General features: G+C 37.4%; 1 protein-coding gene across 2 annotated transcripts in view; it reads left to right on the top strand.

Annotated features, from left to right (window-relative positions):
• The window catches only part of LOC146462483 (rho GTPase-activating protein 18-like), a 34,381-nt gene extending 11,638 nt beyond the window's left edge, over positions 1–22,743 (top strand). The window contains exons 1-17 of one of the 2 annotated variants that reach the window (XM_085085584.1): positions 1,937–2,415; positions 5,478–5,543; positions 6,471–6,935; positions 8,224–8,483; positions 9,989–10,051; positions 11,266–11,431; positions 12,331–12,422; positions 12,644–12,668; positions 14,228–14,280; positions 14,958–15,058; positions 16,669–16,727; positions 16,822–16,904; positions 17,698–17,898; positions 19,065–19,142; positions 19,683–19,781; positions 21,266–21,539; positions 22,005–22,743. In XM_085085584.1, coding sequence (XP_084941710.1) covers positions 2,331–2,415; positions 5,478–5,543; positions 6,471–6,935; positions 8,224–8,483; positions 9,989–10,051; positions 11,266–11,431; positions 12,331–12,422; positions 12,644–12,668; positions 14,228–14,280; positions 14,958–15,058; positions 16,669–16,727; positions 16,822–16,904; positions 17,698–17,898; positions 19,065–19,142; positions 19,683–19,781; positions 21,266–21,539; positions 22,005–22,093 — 2,259 coding nt within the window. In that variant the 5' untranslated portion in view covers positions 1,937–2,330 and the 3' untranslated portion in view covers positions 22,094–22,743. Of the gene's footprint in view, positions 1–1,936; positions 2,416–5,477; positions 5,544–6,470; positions 6,936–8,223; positions 8,484–9,988; positions 10,052–11,265; positions 11,432–12,330; positions 12,423–12,643; positions 12,669–14,227; positions 14,281–14,957; positions 15,059–16,668; positions 16,728–16,821; positions 16,905–17,697; positions 17,899–19,064; positions 19,143–19,682; positions 19,782–21,265; positions 21,540–22,004 lie in introns of those variants that run through there. The other variant, XM_085085583.1, reaches the window with a different exon arrangement.
• Positions 22,744–22,978: the final 235 nt, after the last annotated feature.

Raw genomic sequence — 22,978 nt, 5'->3', positions numbered from 1 at the left:
GGAAATAATAATTAACTATATGTACAATAGTAACTACAATAACTGTAAATTGGCATTTGTGGTGCAAATTGAAGATTATATTTTTTGATTTTATACAATCAAGGTATCCCAATGGGCTACCCCGTGTAAATGAAATTGCATTTACATACAGTTTACAAGTGTGTTCTAAAGAGTCCGTCATGTATATGTACAAATACATATACATGCAGGTTTGTTAATTGTATGAAATTATGCCAGAGGTTAGATATCTGCCTTTACAGGTTTGTAAAATTACACTAAGGCAATAAAGATCACTTCCTATTTAAGCACCCACTGGGCCAAAACCACCGGCCGGAAATGTCAAATTTTATGTTTCCCTGCCTTATCCATATTAATTATTAATAATTATGTATGTAGCCTCCATCTGTCATCTCTGACATTAAGTTTCTTCTTGGGTGGTAGGGTACATAACTTCATTTACCCCTAGCCTCAAAATTTGAATTTGACTGTTACAATGTGCCTGTATAGTCTCTTTAATTTGTTGCAAAATTTTCCTGTCTTTTAGTTTTTCTTCATGCGGCTCAAAACATCTGTCTGCCTAAACTCTCTTAGTTGTGTGTTTTAGATTAACATTTTTAGAAGTGATGTATTAGAGCATTCTAGGAAAGAAGGAACAGTTGTATGAAATACTGTGAGTGGATTGGAGGTCCTGGTAGCATAACAATGGTTTGTGATTTTGTGCTTTGGTGTGCATCAATACATACATAATATTGTACTTTAGTAAAACATAGAAAGTTTCAACAAGAGCTGGAGAATTAATGGGATAGAGGGACTATTATTAATATTGCACATCGTAGCAAACAGACTGACAGACAAAATCTAGAAAGAAATAAACTGTACTGTCTTTTACATGTAAGTCAGTAAATATTCTTATATACAGTAAAAACAGTACATTCTCTGAATGTCTTGGTGACATTTAAAAATTACAAAATTACGCAGTTTAACTTGTTGACAGGAAATTTCCCAACCAATTCCTTGTCTAATATTTCATGACGAATTAGAACGATTTGTTGAAGTTTCCCTGTTTTGTGGCATCAAAATTTATGAACATGGGTGTTTTTTTTTCTGTAATGTTAGGTGTCTAAAGATGCAAGAATTGGTCTGATGTCCTGAAAATTCCCTTTAAATCAGGCATAACTCTCAGACTGACAGTTCCCATGGGTCTACCTACCATTGTAAATAGTCAAAAAATAAAAACTACTGGTACAGCTGTATATACAGTGTATTATGCAAAAATGAAAGTCCATTGAAAGTCTTTTCAAACTTTCATGAAGGCTGGCCACCTAAAATTCAGTATTTAAGTTTTCAAGAGATCACCTGTGTCATACAAATTAGATTGATGATGTGTCCAGCACTGACCATCTGAACAACTCAGCAACTTGCTCACTAAAATTTTATATGTGCTCATGCACATACATCTGATTAGCAAGCTTGGGGTTAATCCTTAATTCTAATTTCTTTTTGTGGCTGTTTTGCATCAACTGATCATCAAACATGTCATTTAGTTAATGAAACAAAATAGTTGTGGTTGAGTTAACGTTATCATTGCAGAATGTTGTTTGTTTGTCTTTCATTTTGTGCATGTGCCTTCTGTTTGGTCAGCACGACTTTTATTTTAAACTAAGTGTACATGTTAAATGATTAGGGGCCTTTGCTTAGTTTTTGGAGCAACCTTTTTCCTGTTATGGGTGCCTGCCAAAGCATGCTTTTTTTAAAGACTCACCAGATCCTGTAACATTTGGCTCAAGTTTCAAGTTCCTGTCTATCTATTTACAGACTCATATTAAAGGAAATGTTTGTTAAAAGATCAAGTGACGTTTTAATCTGACAGTACAGGATAAATACGTAAACATCACATAAAGTTAAGGGTTGTGTTACACTTTTATCTGAAACCAATCACAAAGGTTACAAACTGCTTGGGTGACATTTCATAAGGGAACTTAGCCGTAGAATATAAGCGGAATTAGTTTTTCTTTGCACTAAACTGCGCAACAGGCAGTCACAGTTTGGATTTAGACGCTCACTTAAGGTTTATAAGTGAGATATTCAGATTGAAAGGGATTGCCAATTCATTTTCATAAATGCTTCCTTCTTATGATCCAAGATGGCTGAAATGATAAGGGGATCATGATGTGCTGGAAGCCTTTTGTTCTGTCAGAAGGTTGCTCCTATTGCTCAACAATTCCTTGCACATTGAACTTAGCTCAAGTGTTCAACTGAATGAGAGTCAAGATTTTGATGTGAGAAAGAAATTGAGTCAAGAAGTGAAAAGATTCAATTACACCAAGGGAATGATGATTGCTTATCTGCAGGAACCTTTTGAACGACTTTCAAAGTTTGTCAAGCGAAGGGGGTGTTATGATTTGCATAAAGCGGGTTTGTATTACATCATTGTTGCATTGTGTAGACATTTTAGCAGTAGTTGGGGTGGTTGTTGTCTAAATATTCTTACTACTATGTATGGTATATTAATAGGAAATGACAGTTTAACTCTGTTTGTATTCAGTGGTGATGTTGAACAATGAACCCTTTGTAGTGTGTTTGAACATTTTATAGTGTATACAAATGTTTTGTATTATAATTATTGGAAACATTCCTTACTGTCTTATGTTGCAAGGATCAACAGCTCGTTTATCAACTCCAAAATGTTGAAAAGAAACTTGGCGTTAGGTAAAAACTAGTGTACTTGTATGTGAAAGAAAGTTAGCATCAAAAGGTTGACAGGGAGCACTGAGCTATCGGGCTTGCAACTTCAAAGTGAATGCTAACCATGCAAATGTATTGTTTACAACTATTTATTTTGTGGTATGAATTGTTATTTTGAAATTTAGTGTCTTTCTAGGATTTATAGTTTAAGGTTTTTGATTGTGTACCTTTGGCGTTTTAAAACTTGATGGCCTTTGTAGATCCAATCAGTCTTACATAGTTGAACATGCTAAATGTTTCTGCAATTGGGTGAATTGAAATAACAAAAAAAAAAAGCACCCATTCCCATGCATGTATATATTTCATTGATAGAAAAGAGGTCACCTTTTTGGGTATCTTTGGTTTTAGTGTGAATTCATGATGATGATGATGGTGATGGGGATTATTATTATAAATTATATCATTTTTTTTAGTATTAACATTGGAAATGTAATATTATTATTCCAAAGTTTGAGATGTCAGCAGTGGTGAGACTTGACAATTTTACAATAGCCAAAAGTTGGACTAGGTACTTGTATTTTAATGTGAAAAATGGTTACAAGTTCAAATCGCATGGTCAGAATACCACGTGACAATATTTGCTGACGTAATGTTGGGTACAATATGGCGGATAGTGCAAAAGAGAAGGATAGAGGAGGGAGATATTGTGTTGCTGGCGCCCCTAACTATGAAAGTTGTAAAAACAGTGAAAAAATGAAGGGAGTTGGAATGCACCAGTTTCCCTCGTTGTAAGAATTCAGTGAGCGTAAACTAAACTATTGACCCCAACATTAGTCACAAGAGGGAATTTTGCAACAAACTCAACCCCATCTCTGGACCATTTTCGGGGTCATCTTTCAGTGCTTGTAAAATTTTCAATTTTTACCCAATACATGTTCAACACAAACTTTGAAATCTTACATTCATGCATTATATTATATATTTTTGCACCAGTGCAAAAATAAATTTCATTTCATATACACTTAAAAATTACATGTAGCATCAAATGATGGGGTGCTTGGAAAAAGGCCCCAAGTGACATCTGATACATTCTTGATTCTCCTTCCAAATTGCCTTGTATTCACGTGTGAAACAAGGAGAATTTGACTGAACATCAAAAGTCACTTAGGGCCTTATTCCATGCACCCCTTCAAATATTTGTGTTCTGTTGAAATTTCAGCTAGTGTTAAGATCTCTTTCAGACGGTGAAATTTGCCCGTATCTGGCTCTTAGCAACATCATTGGTGGTTGGGTGGGGGGGAGGTTATCTTTGTCATTGTTAGCAAAGATGGACTCTTGTATGTAGAATTGTGATGAGATCAAGCACAGATGATTATCCACCCACAGATTCTATGCTCATCTGTGTTTGATACATGTACATTTTTTACAAGTATTTTTATTAATTTTGTGCTGTAAATCGCTAATGGCAATTATTACACACTTAAATCACTTATAATCCATCTATGAAAATTTTACAGTATTTTTCTCTTTAGAAACCTCATTTTCTCTTACTCATTTATTCAGCTGGAATTAATTTAATTTAATTAATTTAATCTTAGTCATTAACTTGTCTACAGAATATAGTTACCATACAAATTTAATACCGTTATAAGGTATGCGTAGCTGTAGTTCTAAGTTGTGAGTTCAATCAGGGCTCACTAGCCCAGTGGCTAGTAACAGGTCTGTTTTCACTGGCCAAAACAAAATTCTATAGAGTCCGCTAAAAGTGTTACTAGATCTATCAAGATTTTACAGTATTTTTTCTGTTTAAAAACCTCATTTTCTCTTGCTCCATTATTCAGCTGGAATTAATTTTGGTAATTTAATCAAGTAGTCATTAACTTTGTCTTCTGTCTTCTCCTTCTATTTGTGTATTCTGCATAATGGTACAGCTGTATAAAGTTCTAAGTTGTTAGTCTGATCAGGGCTAGAGACAAACATTTAAGCTCACCACCCCAAGTGGCTGGTAACAGTTCTGGTTTCACTGGCCAAAACATTATTTATGGAGTCCACTAACAGTCACAATACATCTCTGAAATTTTTTTACAGTAATTTTTCTGTTTAGAAACCTCATTTTCTCTTACTCCTAGTCAGCTGGAAATAACTTTGGAATTTAATCTCCTCCATTAACTTTGTCCTCAGAATACAGTTACCATGTGCAAATTTAATATGTGTGTACATATTCTGCATAATGGCACAGCTGTATATACAGTAGTTGACTAAGTTGTTAGTCTGATCAGGGCTAGAGACAAACTTTTTAGCTCACTAGCCCAGTGGCTACTAACAGGTCTGCTTTCACTGGCCAAAACAGTTTATGGAGTCCACAAACAGTCTTGTTTTAGTTTTGCTTCTCTTCAATTTTCTTGTCAGTCCAGTACTCCAGGCCCCGGTTGTTCAAAGAGCAGATAAAACTATCCAGTTTATAAATTGCTATCCAGTGGTTGAACTGTACTCCAACTAAAACATTTTATCTGCTCGATAGCAACTTATCTGCCGGTAAATTTATCTGCTCTTTGAACAAATGGAGCCATTTCTCTACGATTGTTACTAGTCAAAATGGCTAGTGAAAGTGCAAGCCTACAGTACTAGCCGAAATTGAATTTTCACCAGTCTGCAGCTACTGTAGTTGGCTACCATTAGTCTTGAGCCCTGCTTGATAGAAATCCTAAAGCATGACTGTTTGGATGAAACCTACTGAGCAGTACTTTTAATATTATTTTATTAGTTATGTCTCTTTCTTTTTCTCTCTTTAGAATGTGAGCAGGAAGTTCAGTGGCTCAAGGAAGCCGGATTTGATGCCATTGTGAAAAAATACAAAGGTAAACATATCCACTTTATACATTGCCTTTTCAGTGGTCTGCCGTACACTGTTAACCTAGTTCGTGGCTCATTGTGTATATTATGGCTCAATATAATACTGCTGCTACTACTGCTATTGTTATATGTAGGTTATAATATAAAGACAGTGTCTTGGCTCTGTAGTACACTGTACATGCAATTGATCATCCCTGCAAAGTGTCTATCTTTTCAAATCCTCAAGACCTTGTTGTTAGTGTATGTAGTTTTGGAGTTTGACAAAGAGGTAGAGAATTAAATTAAGGGGCTGGGCTCTTTCATGAATGTACACTGTACATGCATGTGTTAAACATCCTTAGATTTGAAGCTCAAAAAATTGAGTTTATTTGAAAGTTTATTTGAAAATTAAAGACAAACTGAAATTTCATAGAGAAGGAGTTTTGTAAACTGAAGGCTTAAAAGAGCTTTTTCAATACAACTGACACTTCTCTTGACTTTTCAGTGACAGAATGCTAACGCTAATTTCAATAAATTAGCGTTATAAATTGGTGAGATAATTAGACGAAAGAAAGAAAAATACTTGTCATCAGTAGCTGTTTAAAAATTCCTCCATCAATGTTGATCTAAGATGAATACTTTCCAAAGTTTAAAATTTATTTTTCAAAATTTTTTTTGTGTATAATGGTAAATGTAGCCATTTTTCTCATTTTACTCTTAAGTTCCCCTACTATCAAACAACAAATTCTCTTATCTTGTCCCCATACTTTTATTATAAAAGTGCTGGGGAAATTACAATGTCAGTATTAAAATATCAAGAAAATTCACCTTGGGTGATCATATCCTTAATTCTCATGACCTCAGGGGTTGAATATTGGTATTACAAGGAGAAATTTAATGCTGATCACTGTTAGGGCTTAAAGGGTTAAACTTGGTTTTATTTGCGTCATCAGATAGCAAAGAAATTGATCCAAACGATGTGGACTTTGAGAAGATCACTGGCTCCCTTACACGGAAACAGGCAGAAGCTGTAAGAAAACGAATTGACACTCTTAACCAAAGCACCAAGAGAAAGCTTGGTCAGCATGTACCTCCGTCAAAACACACCTCTTACCCTGCCGATGTCAGGACAATCTTCCCAGCAAAAACTAATGGACAGCCCAGCAATGCTGAGCAAGTGGCAAGACCTCCACTGCTGCGAAAATCCTACAGCGAAGGAGTACACGTGCTGAAAGTGCCCTCCATTGACCGTGCCACTTGTAATTTGGACAATGACTTGAGTCATTCAGTGTGTAGACATTCCAAATCAGCTGACGTACTACCAAGCATGAATAAAGCGAAAGGGCTTTCTGGGGTCCATCTGCACCCTGATACTATTATGGAGAGAAGAGCAAGCGACGAGATACGATTACGAACAGGTATATTATGTTTAATAATTTATTATTTTAATTCATTTATTTGATAGCCAAGGACAAGTTACAGTGAGGAATGATACAGAAGTAATACATGCATAGATGTTAAAGTTAAATTGGTGAGGAAGCCATAAGAAGCTACAGGTCCCAGTTGCTCAAAGAGCGAATAGCTTTATCCAGGGGATAAGTCGCTATCCAGGGGATAAAAATGTATTGGTTGGAGTACATTTTATGCCCTGGCTAACAATGTATCAACTACATGTAGATAGAGTTATCCGCTCTTTGAACAACTGAGACCAGAAGTTTATAATGAATTTGGTCTTCGGCATCATTAATTACATGCTTTCAAGTTAAAACCTGAATTTAGTGGGTGAGTGTAATATTCAGCTCATTGGACAATGAGGTATATTGTTTGAGAGATTGCTTGAAAGTGGCAATATTAGGCAAACCGATAAGGTCATAAGGCAGGGAATTCCAGGTCTTGGGAACCTGGTGGAGAATTGTGAACTGTTTTATGTTGGTCCTTCAGGGGTGAGACCTATAATTTGAATCATGTCTAGTATGATACATACTTTTTGTTTTCTTTTAAACAAAACCTGAGTTTTCTGTATTTTGTACACTCATGGTGAACAAGAATTACTAAGAGAAAACGTGTTTGTTTGAGAGAGGTGTCTTTCTAAAATTTTAAGGTGGTGGCTACTTTACAGAAGTATCCTACATGTAATTATAGAATAGATGTTTTGACGCAGTGTTCTGTATGTTAGAGTACTGTTACATATGCCTTACAGTGTTGTTTGTGTCAGGACTAGGGATGTGTCCATGCTAGAGAGGTGTCTGTCTGAGAGAGGTCTCTACTGATTGAGCTGTCTTTCTAAGAGAGTTATCTACCTGAGAGATAACTAGCTTGAAATGGGGGTCCATTTCACTGAGCTGCCCACTGCCCCAGAGTTTTACGTATCAGAGGGGAGTGTTTCTCTGACAGTCATGTCTGTCTTGGAGAGTTGTCCGTCACAGAGAGCTGTCCACCTTCATCTAAGAGATGTCTCCATCTTGGAAAGATTTTCACATAAAAGATACATCTTTAAGTATCTGACGGAAGCTACTTTCCAAAATAAGTGTCTAATGGAGGTGTCTGCCTGAAAGAGGTGTCTGTCGTGGAGAGTTGTCCATCACAATGAAGTGTCTTTCCAAAGAAAGTGTCTGTATGACAGAGTTGGCTGTGTCAGGTGTATACCAAAACAGAAATTGACATCTTACATGTGCTGTACACTAATAGTTTTCTTTCTTTCTACAGGAGTTCAACAAGCACGTCATCTACATGGAGGGTCAGTGTTTTACGTGACAGGAACATCGAAACAAGACCTGTTCAACACGGCAGAAAAAACTAAAGAATCCATTGTTGATGATGTTGGTAACTGTGATTTTAAAACTCTGAGTATATCGCCTCCCGATACTAGTCCTGACTCATTTCATGAGGTCCCGGTGGATTGTCCAGAAGAAGTTCCAGTCGACGTCCCTGAAAACAAGACTCATGCAAAACAAGGGCATGTACAGGTAAGGTTGTTAAGAATGAGAATGGGAAAGCGGGAATCAAACATTCAAACAATTGAAGGCCTGAGTGCAGGCCTGCATTGTACAGTATGTGGATTAAGGCCAACAATCAAATTCTGCCCGGTTTGAACAAAAGTACAACAAGTCATCTATATTTTATGAACTTAACATGAATTTAAACAAGAACTGTTGTCAGGGTTATTTCACTAGCAGAAATGCTTACAGAAAATTACCACATTCTGTACGTTATCTAGGCAAATTTATTGGTGCAAGATGTGTGATGACCTTCTTTATAAGCAAAATTTTACTGATACAACCATACAAAAGTGGAAATATAAAATGAATCTTTTTTCATACTAAATACAACTGAATAATCTTCAGTCTTTGCTCGGCACTGAACTTTTAGAAAATAGTTTACACACAAGGGTTTGTATGAATCTAAGTTTTCTTGTTGCCAACTTGCAACAAAATGGAAGCCCTCCTTAACAAGTATAGAAAAAAATAATGGCCACAGCAGTAAGCAGTAAACTGTTGTTAATTACATGTATAATTACGCGGGATGCCCTGAGGGGCATACTGTGTCTAAAAACGGGCTCCGTATCTTTTTTTTCATGGTGGCCACAAATCTGCACATTAATTTATTCATTAAACTCTGCCCTCTCCTACTAGGGATGTATTGTTCTGATTGTCTTCAACAAAAGCAGACCAATCAAAATCCATTCTTGTCGCATCTATCGCGAGGGAGGGGACCCACTCACCCCTACTTGTGTGAGGTCAAAGCATCATTTGATTTATTCATTAATCTCGGATTAAATTTGTGTTGCCATATTGTTAACATGTTGTGGACTCAAGTCTGCCGTTTTCAAACGGAAAATTAAACATTTTGAAGCGGTAAATCGAAAGAATTACTTCTAAGAAGCACTCAACATCTAAAACGGCGGAAATTGGAGAGTTCCTGGCGAAGGAATCGTGCTTTTTTTGACAGTCTTAGACCACGAAGGGAGAATGAAAGGAGGTCATTGAGAAGCTTACGTTATCGTTATGGAATTTCCTAGATTTCCGGTGAAACCCTATGTAACGTAACACAAGGGAAACAACGTGCGCGATCGTCGTGACTCAAACTATTCCATTAGCAAGGATAGTTTTATAAATCTGCGAAGCATACAGTTGGAATAAATGTATCTCGCGTAAATGCCAGTATAGGCATCTTGTTAACTGATCAGTCATGGTCACCACCTTTTGAAAATAAATGATTGCCATGTTCAGGTCACAGTGAAATGTGACTGCCTAACAGAAGCCCGATAACTTGAGGTTCGCAAGAAAAATGCTTTGGGCACCTTAACTTTTGCAGCAGCACCTACAATGTAACACTTCACATGTTGGCCTCCTAACTTCTCCGCTTTTGGGCTTGTGGGCTCCTTGAAAGTTTTCTTAAGCAACAGGGTTTCTTTCTTTTACTTCTCTACATTACATCACTAACCAATGTGCTCTGTTTTCTTGACCCACAGAATGGAAAAGTTCCATCCTGTGATGGGAAACCATTCAGGGAACCTCAGTTCCCCCGCCTCCCGGTAAGTATAAATTTTGTATTGACAAAGCGCAATAATTGGTGTTCAAATTATGAACAGTAAACATTCACGTCCGAGGTGTACATGTAGCATCCCTTTAAAGTGCCCCTGAGACGAAAATTTCATTTTCCATCTTTTTGCATTTTCGTGTAGAATATGACCTTCTTACTCATGTTACCAAATTTCAATCCTTTACGGCGATTGGAAGTATTTTGTTTTTTAGCTTTTTATTCGAGATTTCACGGCCGCCATTACTTAGCCTTGTTCCGGAAGTTAAGGCTCAAATTACAGGAAGTGACGTCATTGGCTCAACACGAAAAATTCCACATGGCCTATTTTCACATGGATTCTACTTCATAAACTGTATTCTGCTGTTGTGAACTAAATAACAGCAGAATACAGTTTATGAAGTAGAATCCATATGAAAATAAGCCATGTGGAATTTTTTGTGTTGAGCCAATGACGTCACTTCCTGTAATTTGAGCCTTAACTTCCGGAACAAGGCTAAGTAATGGCGGCCGTGAAATCTCGAATAAAAAGCTAAAAAAAAAAATACTTCCAATCGCCGTAAAGGATTGAAATTTGGTAACATGAGTAAGAAGGTCATATTCTACACGAAAATGCAAAAAGATGGAAAATGAAATTTTCGTCTCAGGGGCACTTTAATATCACAAATAAACATCCCTATAGATCTCAGATGAACAAATAGAATCATCAACATGTTCCAACACAAGGTGATTTTCAAATCAGACAAGACAAGTACTCTTTTTGTGCTTGCTAATTTCCATTGCTGATGATCAGGAATAATAAGGGTGCCAGAACCCTGGTCTCTCCTTCTAATAGAGCCTCTTTTGATAATTGAAGGATATTCTCAAAAAGCAGGTTTTATACATGTTATGGACCTAGCCAAAACAAAGTCTTAGGGGCCTGTCGGGAAGTAAGAATGTAACTATATGACCCAATGATATTAATCAAACCATTTTTTGTGTAAAAGGAAAATAGTCATTCTGAATACAATGCAGGCAACAATACACACTGTTTTATCATAATGTTAGATCGTCCTTGTAGGTTAGAATATTATCCACTCAGATAATTGGAGAGATGCGCAAGAGATAACTAGAAATTCTTAAGATGTAAAAAAAAAATATGCAATTCCAGTTCTTATCTGTGGTGTACATGTATTTCCTAATATGATTGTCTTTGTCTTATCCTAACAGAACTTTACTCTCACAAAAGACGAGTTAGGTGTTACAGGAGTTCAAGATTTGTCGTCACAAGATATGGACAAAGTGCGCTCTCTCTCACTCATAGAACTCACTGCACTGTTCGACTCTCACGGTCTGGCCTTGCATAGAAGGAAGGCAATTAAGAGAAGAGTAAGAGGTGAGATGATGCTTTACTCTTGGGTAGAAATAATGTGGAATACCATTTCAATGGGGTATGAGGAAGACAATCAGTCGGGGGGGGGGGGGGGTACTCCCGTGTGATGGATATAACATTATTATTTTAAAGAGAACCTCCCCTCCGACAACAAACTGACGGTAAATTGTCGGAAATAAAGTCTAAATTCTAAATTTTAATTTTAAAAGTAGAAGTAACATTCATGTGTGCTAAAAATTTGATATGATTATCGCCTAATTTCGATTTTAAATTTCCTGGGCGCCGCCATGTTGGATTTTATGACATCATATGGTTGCCGCTATTGTTAATAAGCGAAAAATGTTTTGTGTGAAACAATAGAGCAACCATATTACGTCATAAAATCCAAGATGGCAGGGCCCGGGAAATTTAAAATGAAAAAAGGCGATAATCAAATTATGTTTTGTCCAACACAGAAATATTATTTCCATGTCTTACAACGAAATTTAAAATTAGATTGTATTTTCAACGATTTAACGTTAATTTATTTCAAGAGTGGAGGTTTCCTTTAAGCCTGGTGAATGAATGAGAATAAAAATATACCATCATACTGGTATATACCATATACCATGAAAAAAAAAATGTACCATCACATTTATTCCATTGTGCATATGCCACACATTGATTTTCAAATTCTAGCAGTACACAGGATGTTTGTCCCATGTACCTAGTTTAATGAGTCGTATCTAGCATCTGAACTACATGTAGTAATCGGAAGGTCTTAGGTTCGACTCCCTTGAGGAGCACTTGGATTTTCTTTTTCCCAGTATGCCTGTGTTACTCACTAAACAATACATCCTCATTTTATCTGTTGTTATTTTCATGTGGTACTCAATAATTATTTTTATGTTGTCCTGTTTTAGAGTCGGGTATTTTTGGAGTGCCTCTTCAAAACCTCGCACAAGATGACAAGTTACGCAATGAGAAAACTTCCATACCATCCTTTTACATCGAGGTAGGAATACAGTTCAGAAATTTAAATGAATAGTACCAGCACTTGACTTTCTGTAATGTACTGTACATTGTAGTACAGTGCAGTTAACCCAGTTCCATTTCTCATGTTGATTTTAAGGCAAAGTAGTATTACTTGGCCTTAATTCACAGTTGCCTATTCTTACTTTTGTTTTACTCTTTAACTGATATAATAATATTATTATTTTACTTTTTTCCCTTTAGCTTGTCAGGTACTTGGAAGAAAAGGGTAAGTTGACTTATTAATTTCAAGAGAAATTTAAAAATTTTAAAATGATGGTGACGGAATCGTAATACACTTTATTTCAAAGATTGGAAACTTGTACCTCAGCTTATGAGCTGTAGATTTTCATTGTTTTTGAATAGGCCACCAGGTTCCTTTCCTGTTACAATCACTTCTCTGACAAGTTTTCCCAACTTTAAGTATAAACTGCTAGGGTTTTTAATAAAATAATCACACTGAATTGGCAAAGCCGCACACTTGTTGCACAAACTATATAAGCATATATTTTTTAGGTACGAGGTGGCCTCAACTATAAGCCTGGTGGTTTCTAGAGGTCACCTCGGCATACATTAACCACTCAATTAATTGTAAATATATTAGAAAGAAAGGCAAATAAACTTCAAACTTCAAACTATGTTTGTGGACACAGAGCACATGAGTTTGATGTCATGTCAAAAACCCCAAAATGTTTGCTGTCATGCAACAGAAATAAAATAATAATTGTCTAGTTTTATTGTAAATTAACACCCCAGTGCAATAAAACTGCTGATAAATGCCTCTGGCCAGAGACAGAGTAGATCAGAATGGATTGAAACTTGGAAAATATAATGCTACGCTAACATTCTCACATATTGTTTCCAAAACGTGCTAGGACATATCACACGTTATTCCTTTCAAGAATTGGGTTGATTTCTTTCCTCTCGTTCTAGAATTGAAGTGGTGCGAGGAATAAGGTCCTAAATGACTTTTGATGTAAGGTCAAATTCTCCTTTTGTTTGACAAGCAAATACAAGGCAATTTGGATGGAGAATCTAGCAATTTAAGAGAAGTCACTAAGGGCTTTTTCCAGGCACCCCTTGGCCTTTAATTATTTTGTAGCTACTTAGGTGAAAGTCTTATTTCACCATTTTTAACAAAAGAGGTCAAAAACCCATGACACTTCCTCTTTAAACTTGTTGCAAAAGTTATTTTTCAATTCAAGTATACATGTGGATACACACCTGACAGACATGTGCACTGTAATGCTTCTTAACCCTCCCCTAACTTGAGGCATGCCTGCTAACTCATGTTCAGTTTATTTAGTAAAAGATAAAAAGCAGTTTGAAGAAGTGAATGACCATCGCAGTTACGTAACTATGCAGCTTTTGCAGTTGCAAAACGAAATCCTGAAAACAATTCACGCTGATATGGGATTTGAACCCGTAACCTCTGCGATGCCACTGCGGTACTCTACCAATTGAGCTATCAAGCCAACTGAGAACTGGTCATATTGTGAGTTCATAATATACCTGTGACGGATGGATAAATAAATATGAATATATAAACACATATTTGAACTGCAGGTGAAAGATTAAATACCGGTAGTAGAAAGACCCTTGTAGTTATTTGCGAAAAGAAAGCCTGAAAAAAATTCAGGCTTGAACGGGATTCGAAACCATGACCTCTGTGATGCCGGTCTGGGAGTTGGTCAACTGGGAGTTGTTTATTGTGATTTCACTTTCAAAAAACAGTTTGTTGGGAATACCTAACACGTGTTATAATACCTTATAATGGTGCTCTTTCAGGTTTAAAGGAAGAAGGAATCTTGAGAGTACCGGGAAATACAGGAAGAGTCAAGGTACAAATTCTCCTTACTGGTAGTCACACATCTCCAATAATAGTAGTTTGGAGAAAGTGTTTAAGGCCCTGTCTACGCATGCATGTTTTCCATAGTTTTTATTTGAAAATGTAATTTGGCCACTGTGAAAAGATTTGAGTGCACTTGAATCTCTTTACGGTCGCCAAATTACCTTATCAACTCTGTCAATAAACCAAGCATTCGTTTCCACTCCCCCACCGACCCAGCACCACAGTTTCTTTACAGACTGGCCCTGTTATCTATTTATTCCCATGACCTATTGTCTTGATCATGAATTGACATTATAAGGCAAAATAAGGTGCTGATCACTTTTTGGGCTAATAGAATTAATCTCTACTTGATGGGACAGAAACAAGTACAGTCAAACCTGTATTAAGCAGTCCCCCTCTATTAAACGGTCAGTTGTGAAAGTCTCGAAAATTATGTCCCTTAATTACTGTAATTTTGACCTATTAGATGGTCGCTCCTATTAAGCAGCCACAGTCACCGTTTACTAAGTCCCAACAAGCTGCCTTTACTAACTCCCATCAAGCTGCCTGCATTAAGCCATTCCCGTAATACAGGTTCGACTGTACCAGTAGAGTGTCTAATTTCCTTTCAGTAGGTCAAGTAAAGCTCTGTTTAATGTTATTATGTGGCTGGTTATTTTTGTTCAGGCCATACGAGAAGAAGTGGAAGAGAAATTCAATGATAGATGCTTTGTGTGGGATGACAGGAGACCGCATGACTGTGCAGCGCTTTTAAAACAGTTTTTAAGGTACAGTCTACCACTCTACACAAACTGGAGTTTACATGTGAAAACTAGTTAATGGCTGCGACTGTCAGAGCAGTTTCTTTTTAATAATGTATTTATCTTAAATAGAAGATGTTATCCAGGAGCATGACCTAGGGAGGTCATGGGTTCAAACCCCAGCCGGACCAACACAGTTTTCTGAGGAGAAAGTGCTGCCTTTGTAATGACATCTCCAAACAGTCAGACCTTCTAGTCTTCTCGGGTTAAGGACGATAAACCGAAGGTTCCGTCTCACAACACATGTTCTTAATAATCTGTGGGATGTTAAGGAGGCTCGAGGCAGTTTTTTTGGACTTAGGGTGGAAGTTTTGAAATTACAATCTCGCATACAAGATAAACTTCGATCTCCTTCATACTACATCATCATTTCAACATATGATCAAAGTTAATTTTCTCATCGGTTTCCAAGCAACAGCTATTACCATAGCAACGGAAGCGCATAGCCTCTCATTTTAAACATTGTCGATTATCTCAAAATCTAGTCAGACACTTTATGACGAAACTTTAGGGATTTAAACTACTCAATCTAGACAACTTGTAGGCGAAATTAGAAAAAAATCTGTAAGAGCGGTTTCAAGTAAATAATGAATCAATTTTTACGGGGTGATTTTGTTTATTCCAGCATTTTTCACCAGTATCTCTGGTAAAATAAAACTTGACACTTCGTCTTTTCTGTTAAAAGGTCATTGCTCATAGCAAAACATTTTAAATGTGCATTGAGCTTCATGGGTGTCTCCGATTTTAAGATATTTATGTTTGAAAACAGTTAAAATAAAGCGCAAATGAATGAAAAAGTTCCTACTTTGCATAAATTGATATATCTTTAAAATACCCGACAGATTTTTCTGTTAAATTACAAGCGGTTAGAGGAAGAATTCTTTTCAATATTCGCGCAAGTTCTAGGCTCAAGAACCGAAACCGGTGTTAGATAACTAGGTTGAATCTTGATCAAGTTTCAGTCATTATTCGCTTTCTCCGAACAAGAGTTTTATTTTGTTTGTCCCTGCCTCGAGCCTCCTTAAAGAACTCGAAACACACACTGTTCGAAAAGAGTAGGGGATGTACATGTTGTCCCCAGAGTGGTGGTCTATCTAAATCTCTGATTTCATGTCTTTCACATTCTTGCATGGGTTGGGTGGTGCCAGTAGTGCCTTTACATGCTGATGTCCGATCTCACTCCACAGAAGAATAAATTTATTGTAAACCACCATGAGACTGTGATATGTGCAGTATATAAGTACATTATTACATTATTATAAGTACAAATATTACCGGCCACGAAAAATCCACCACTTTCACCGACACTGAGGTGAATAATTGTTTTAGAAAATGTATACCACACAAGCTGAATAACTAGTGGACCAAAAAATAACTTTTACCGAAGCGAAAGCGAAATGGGAAGCCATTTTGTATCTCTTCAGCTGTTCGGAGGTGAATAGTTAGTCTTATTCACTTAGTACTTTGCTAATCACCTCCGGGGTAACCAATCAGAACGTGTGAAAAGCGCCATCGTTTGTGGGGTATATTTTACTAATAGTTAATATTTCCATGTTTTTTTTTTTTTTCTGTCACAGAGAGCTTCCCTTTCCTCTTTTGACTCAGGAGTATCAGCCAACATTCGCATCTGTAGAAAGTGAGTGTTTTGACATTTCTGTTATCTTTTAAGACTGAACTTGAATGATGCTTTGAATTCGTTCCATTCTGATTATTCTTTCATCTTGATCAAGGTATAAATGACAGAAAACAGCAGCTTCAAGCATTGAATCTTTTAATTCTTTTACTGCCACCAATCCATAGAGACTGCTTGAAGGTGAGTGACATGTCAATCAAGTTTATTTTATTTTAATACGGCGGTGCTTCCTATTACAGATGTTTCGTTTGTTTGTTTGTTTTCTGCAGTTTGTGGCTATTCAGGAAAACTAACAAGATGTTGGGATTTTTAAATCGAAAAAGAAAATTGGGGTAATGACGGTGACACATTTTCCAGAGATAATTAAGCAACAATTATTGTAAAAAGCTTTATCTCTGAAAAATGGTTGTGGTTACCCCCGATTTTCTTACTAAGATCTTCTTTTCCCGCATAGTCATAAACCGTGCAAAAATGCCTTTGAATTAGTTGGCACATTCCGAGAGGCGCAGAATGTGTGCGCAGTAGCAAAGGCAAGGAGTCACCTTCCTTGAAATATCTTTTCAGTAAATGACTAATTTGGGATGGCTATGGAATATACTAAAACAGTTATTCACCTCAGAGTCGGTGAATAAGTATTAAAAACTGGATAATTGTATAATGCAATTCCAGGAATTTGATTGGCTTAGCAGCCATGGTATATGAGCCATTATACCATGCCTGAGAAATAGCGCCACTAAATTGCCTTCTGGTTGTTATTGCAAAGCGAAATCAACAAGATCTAGCAATATTTCTTGATTGCTTATAAGAAAAAATTATTCCACTTGCACTTGTTGTTGCACTTGTTGGATATGAGATGATTATAGCCAACACATCTCATATCCACCAAGCGCAAGTGGAATAATTGTTAATTTGGTAGATATTTACCTCCACATTGGTGAATAAATCGTTTTACTTTATGTACCTTTTCTCTCAGATTCTCGTTCACTTCTTGAGTCGAATAGTGGCTCATGAAAAACACAACAAGATGGGTTTAAACAGCGTGGCAATGATCATGGCGCCCAATCTGTTCCTCTGTACCAACAAGGCCCAGCCGACGCTACAAGAAATCAAACAAGCTCAGGGCACTGTGAATATTGTAAGAATGTTAATCAAGTATCAAGCTATTCTTTGGACGGTGAGTGGCGTGGTTTTTAGTTTGCTTAATCGTAACTTTGGCTTTGTAAAGTGTAATTGGCAGTAGGGCAACAGAAGGTGGACGATCAGTCTTAGTTCAAGCTGTACAAATCTGGAATACACTCTGTTTTTTTTATAAGAACATTTTTCTAAGAACGTCAAGGCTGAGATTAACCAAAATTTTAAGAACGTATTAAGAACATTCCTCAGGTTGAGAGTCGAGTAAGAATGTTTTTATTTTGCTAATCTCGGTTTGTCATAATCAGCAGTTCTTGATACCATATCTCAGCAGGCAATGTACATTGATAAGTTTCCTGGGCACGTCTACATTGATTTACAGAAACACATGTAGTGTATACCATGTAATCTAAGAACATCTTAAGAACGTTTTCAGCCTCAAATCGCAAAAAAATATTAGAACGTTCAGCCTCAGCTCCAAAATTAGACGTTCTTATTAAAAAAAAAAAACCAGAGTGTAGTTCAAGCTTCTATCTTTTAAACGTGCCCTCACGGATAAATTTTTAAAGGAACGATTAACATGTATATTCGTACATGTAGTTCTCAATATCAAAATCTTGTTTTTTATTCAGAATATTGTTGATATTGTTGTACATAGTTTTTACCTTGTAATTTTCCAATTTTAGTGTGGCATTAACCCCGACATAAATTATTGTTGCACTCCTAGTGTGCCATGTCCCCAACCACATACAAACAGTGTCTCTTGAGAATGATATATTAATCAGTAAATGACACAGGCATACTCGGAAAAAATCCGAGTGCTCCTATCTGGAGTCGTACCTAAGACCTTCCGATTACTAGTTCGGATGCTCTCCCACTGAGCTACAGGAGACTCGTGGGAGCAAGGCCATTTTTTTTTTTTTCCGAGTTTGCCTGTGTCAGTTACTAATTATACATCATTCTTATTTATTCACCACCATCACATTATCTCCAATGCGACTTTTATTTTCGGAAGCAATTACCTGTTCTAAGCGGACGATTGAACATAGTACCAAGTTTCTGATTCTGTTCAAGGGTTGTTATCGCTGTGGAAAATGGTCATGCCTCTGTCGCCTTTAATTTAAATTTTTTTTAGGTCTAAAATGAAGCAGCTACCGGAGTGTAAGACGTTGTGTCGGTACAATGACAATTTTTTTTTTTAATACGTAGATTCCTGGGTTTATGGTGATGCAGGTGCGATATTTATATGAAGCAGAAGGAAATAAGAAAGCCAAGGACGCTAAAGCAGTAAGTTTATTATTTTCGTTTCTTCGCTCGTTCCTTCCTTTGATAGGTCGTTCGAATGTTCGTCAAAGGAACACAAAGGTCTAGAAGAGTTTGACCTAAAACGCAAGTTTAGGCAATGAAATAACAGGAAATAACATTAATGTACCCTGTTACCAATTTCTTAGTCGTTAATCGAGGATTTGGTCTCGTGAGCAGCCATCTTTGTTGCTTAACGGAAACGAGGTTATGACGTCACATAAGACCATGAGTGAAAGATGGCGGGAGTAGAGGTTATCATTTGTGACAGCGATTCAGTTCTCGAGCCAGATATCAGTTCAGATGGTGCTATACGCCCGTTTATGTTTGAACCACAACGTGGTTCGTTTGATCGTCCATTCGCCCTTTCTTGCGTTCGTTGGCTCGTTCGTTTTTTCTTTGGTTTGTTCGTTTATATTCGTTCATTTCCTACAGGGGTTTTTGTTTTCTACGTTTGGATTAACTACGATGGTAAGCAACGAGAAGTGCTCATTTTAACAGTCACAACTTGCTGTGTTTCCACAGGTGCGAAAGCTTCTTGCAAAGCGCGCTCGAAGTGATGTACTTGGCAGTTCTCCCCAAAAGAAGAATTCCGCAGGAGAAGGGCCCATGACCTTGATGGACGTAAGTACACACTGCAATAGCGGATGGCTGCAATTTTATCCGTGCTATCCGTTTAGCCCTGTACTTAAGCTTGCCTTTCTTCAAGAGCTTGTATGGACTCTAACACTGGTGCGTGCGTTGCCGTTGAAAAATAAGTTCAATGTCACTTTACCCTTTGAGCCGTAATATCAAAGTACATCTTCTCCTCACTGTCCTCCATTGATCTCGTATAGAGCTAGTTGGGAGAATTCGTTAAAATATGGAAATTGTTTTTTTTTTTGGTGATCATTCCCTTTATTTTCGTAACCTGCATGTTTGATCAACTCGTGATGTTATAAGAAGAAGTTTATTTAGATGCTGGCCATTGTTAGTGCTATTTGAAGACGTTTCAAATAGCGAAATTTATGTACTGTTATCATAACAACCTTTTGCCTCCATTGTTTTTCAACTTGTTTTTTACAAACAGTGAAATTCATGGCTATAGCACCAGAACAGCCAACAATTATCGCGTGCATCATTGCCGAACTAATCTGAAAAAAATCACAATTCTTTACCAAGGTCCAAAGATCTGGAATTCCCTTCCTGTTACAATCACTTCTCTGTCAAGTTTTCCCAACTTTAAGAAAAAACTACTAGAGTTTTTAGTAAAATAATTACTGAATTGGCAAAGCCGCACACTTGTAGCACTATCTATGTAAGCACATTTTTACGTACGAGGTGGCCTCAACTATAAGCCTGGTGGTTTCTAGAGGTCACCTCGCCACACATTAAATTTTTTACAATAACTGTCCAAATTCCCGCGCGCTGATTGGCTCGTAGATATTGTCTATAAGAATACAGACAATAAAAATGACGTCAGATGTAACGCGCGCGCTTTCTCAACGAAAAAAATTGCCGCTCGTACTTTTTCCATGTTATTGTAAAAAACAAATCGACTGCAGTTTTCTATGGTCTATACTCTTATAGACCATAAAATGACGCCATAAAATGTCCAAAACTTGGCAGTGAAACCACTCGCCTGCGGCTCCTGGTTCCACTTGAGTTTTGAACATTTTTTCACGTCATTTTATGGTCTATTTAACAATTATTCCACGAGCGCGCGTTGGATATGAGATGATAGATAGCCAACGAGGCGCGTAGCGCCGAGTTGGCTATAATCATCTCATATCCAACAAGCGCAAGTGGAATAATTGTTTTATTAAAAACAACCGAGAAATATTGCTAGATCTTACTGATTTTGCTGTGCAAGAACGACCAGAAGGCAATTTAATGGTCGCCATTTCTCGGCCATGGTATAATTGCTCATATACCATGGCCGCTAAGCCAATCAAATCCCTCGAATTGCATTATACAATGATGCAGTTTTTAATAAAAGAGTATAGACCATAGAAAACTGCCGTCGATTTGTTAAATGGATTAATTGTCAATATGTATTGGGGAAAAAAGGCAAATAAATGTCAATGTCAATGAAGGATTAATTTTGTTTTGTTCTCGTCTTCTCGTAGGCTGATATCGAAAACAACATCATAAGAGTCAAGGCTCCCCTGCTGAACAAGGTTCTTATGGCGATACAACTCACCGACAGCATGCGAGCAGGCGACATTGTCTCCAAGTTCCGAAGACGCCCGTCACCGTCCGACGGCCCGAACGAGATGAACGAGAACCGAAAACTTTCCGAAAGTCAAACGAGTGATTCCTATCGGAACTGTCTCAATCCTCACAATAACAACAAGTTTGCTTCTGATAATTATCATCTCTACGAAGCTGGAGGAAACATAGGTAAGAGATAAAAATGCTTTTCATTAGCTCTTAAAAAAACTTAAAGAGGACCGTACGCCAATGATCTCTTTTTGTTAGCATTTCGATAAGCCAAAAGGCAAATTTGCTACAGCGAAAATCGGAGTATGCGCCGGTCGCACCAAGATGATTTTTAATTACTTGGCAGAAAATTCTGTCAACATCTGAAACGAGTTCAATCAGATTGACTAAAATTCTGTCAAACTCTGCGAACCTTCAATGACACTATGGAGTGCCTCAAACCGTTTTTAAAAAGAAAAAAAAACAACTCGTGTCTAATGCAAAGAAAACTTTTTTGGGGGGAGGAGGAGGGGGCTTGAATTTCATTCGAGGTGACTAAAACGTGACATACTTACCAAATTCACAGGACACAGTTCTCCTGCTCTCGTTGAAAGTTTTATTTCCCGTGAGGAGCCGTCTATAAAATGTATTTTTCCTTATCTGCAGGTGAACGGTGTCTGGACCATGATACAAACATGATGGCCTTGCGAAAAGTCAATCCTTACGCCGAGTGGATTGTCAAACCACGTGATTAGTTCTATTACTTTTGAGGCATCCTGGGAAGCGCACACGTGACGACTTCTGCTCGTCATTTATTTAAGAGGGTTATAAGATTACCGGAAGTGAATCTACCGGAAGTAACATTAACCAGAAGTATTTTACCAGAAGTAACTTGGTTTACATTAAACATGATCGTACGCCTTAACATTTGGACGCGAGATAAAGTGTATGGCACCAAGATTTGATAGCACTTGTTGCCAGTGTACACTTGTCAGTAGAAATACTACACAGCCTGCTGTTGTGAAATTAGGAGATTTTTTTTTCGTTAACCTGCATTTATACCGTATTCCTCAAGATGAAGACTAGGTTTCGTACGCGGATGTGTTTTGTACATATGTATCATTTTCAGGTTTATTCTAGACTGTTTAGAGTCTCCTGTTTTCAGTGTAATCGTCGAGACAGTACACTCCGATCAAACGACCGCCATCTTGCTTCCTCATCTTGAATTCAACCTGGAATATGAGTCCCAAACTACCGAGGGGGGCTCTGTCAGGGCGTACCCCTCCCCACTCGATAGTTTTTCCAACTAGTATCCTCCCATGTTGTGTCCAACATGTAAAAGCAAGATGCCGGCGTTCGATAGAAACGTGCGATGACGGCAATCACTGAGAAGAATAGGGGACAGTAGCCTCCCACGCAGACGTTCTTAGGGGTTCGTCACGCGTTCCTGCCCGTCAGGAACGCGTGACGAACCCCTAAGAACGTTTGCGTGGGAGGTTAAGGGGACAGTGAACTGTCTAAATTTATTCAAACATTCGTCACAAGTCAGTTTCCTGCTCACTTTCTTTGTCACGAACGTTGCTTAGGCAAATAGATTGCGTGACAAGACCGTTCGACTATGAAGCTGGTCACATCATTAT

Source organism: Pavona decussata, unplaced genomic scaffold (assembly GCF_977016875.1).
Source record: "Pavona decussata unplaced genomic scaffold, jaPavDecu1.1 SCAFFOLD_187, whole genome shotgun sequence".
In the NCBI taxonomy this organism is placed as follows: domain Eukaryota; kingdom Metazoa; phylum Cnidaria; class Anthozoa; order Scleractinia; family Agariciidae; genus Pavona; species Pavona decussata.
This window is presented reverse-complemented; position numbering and strand designations above follow the sequence as displayed.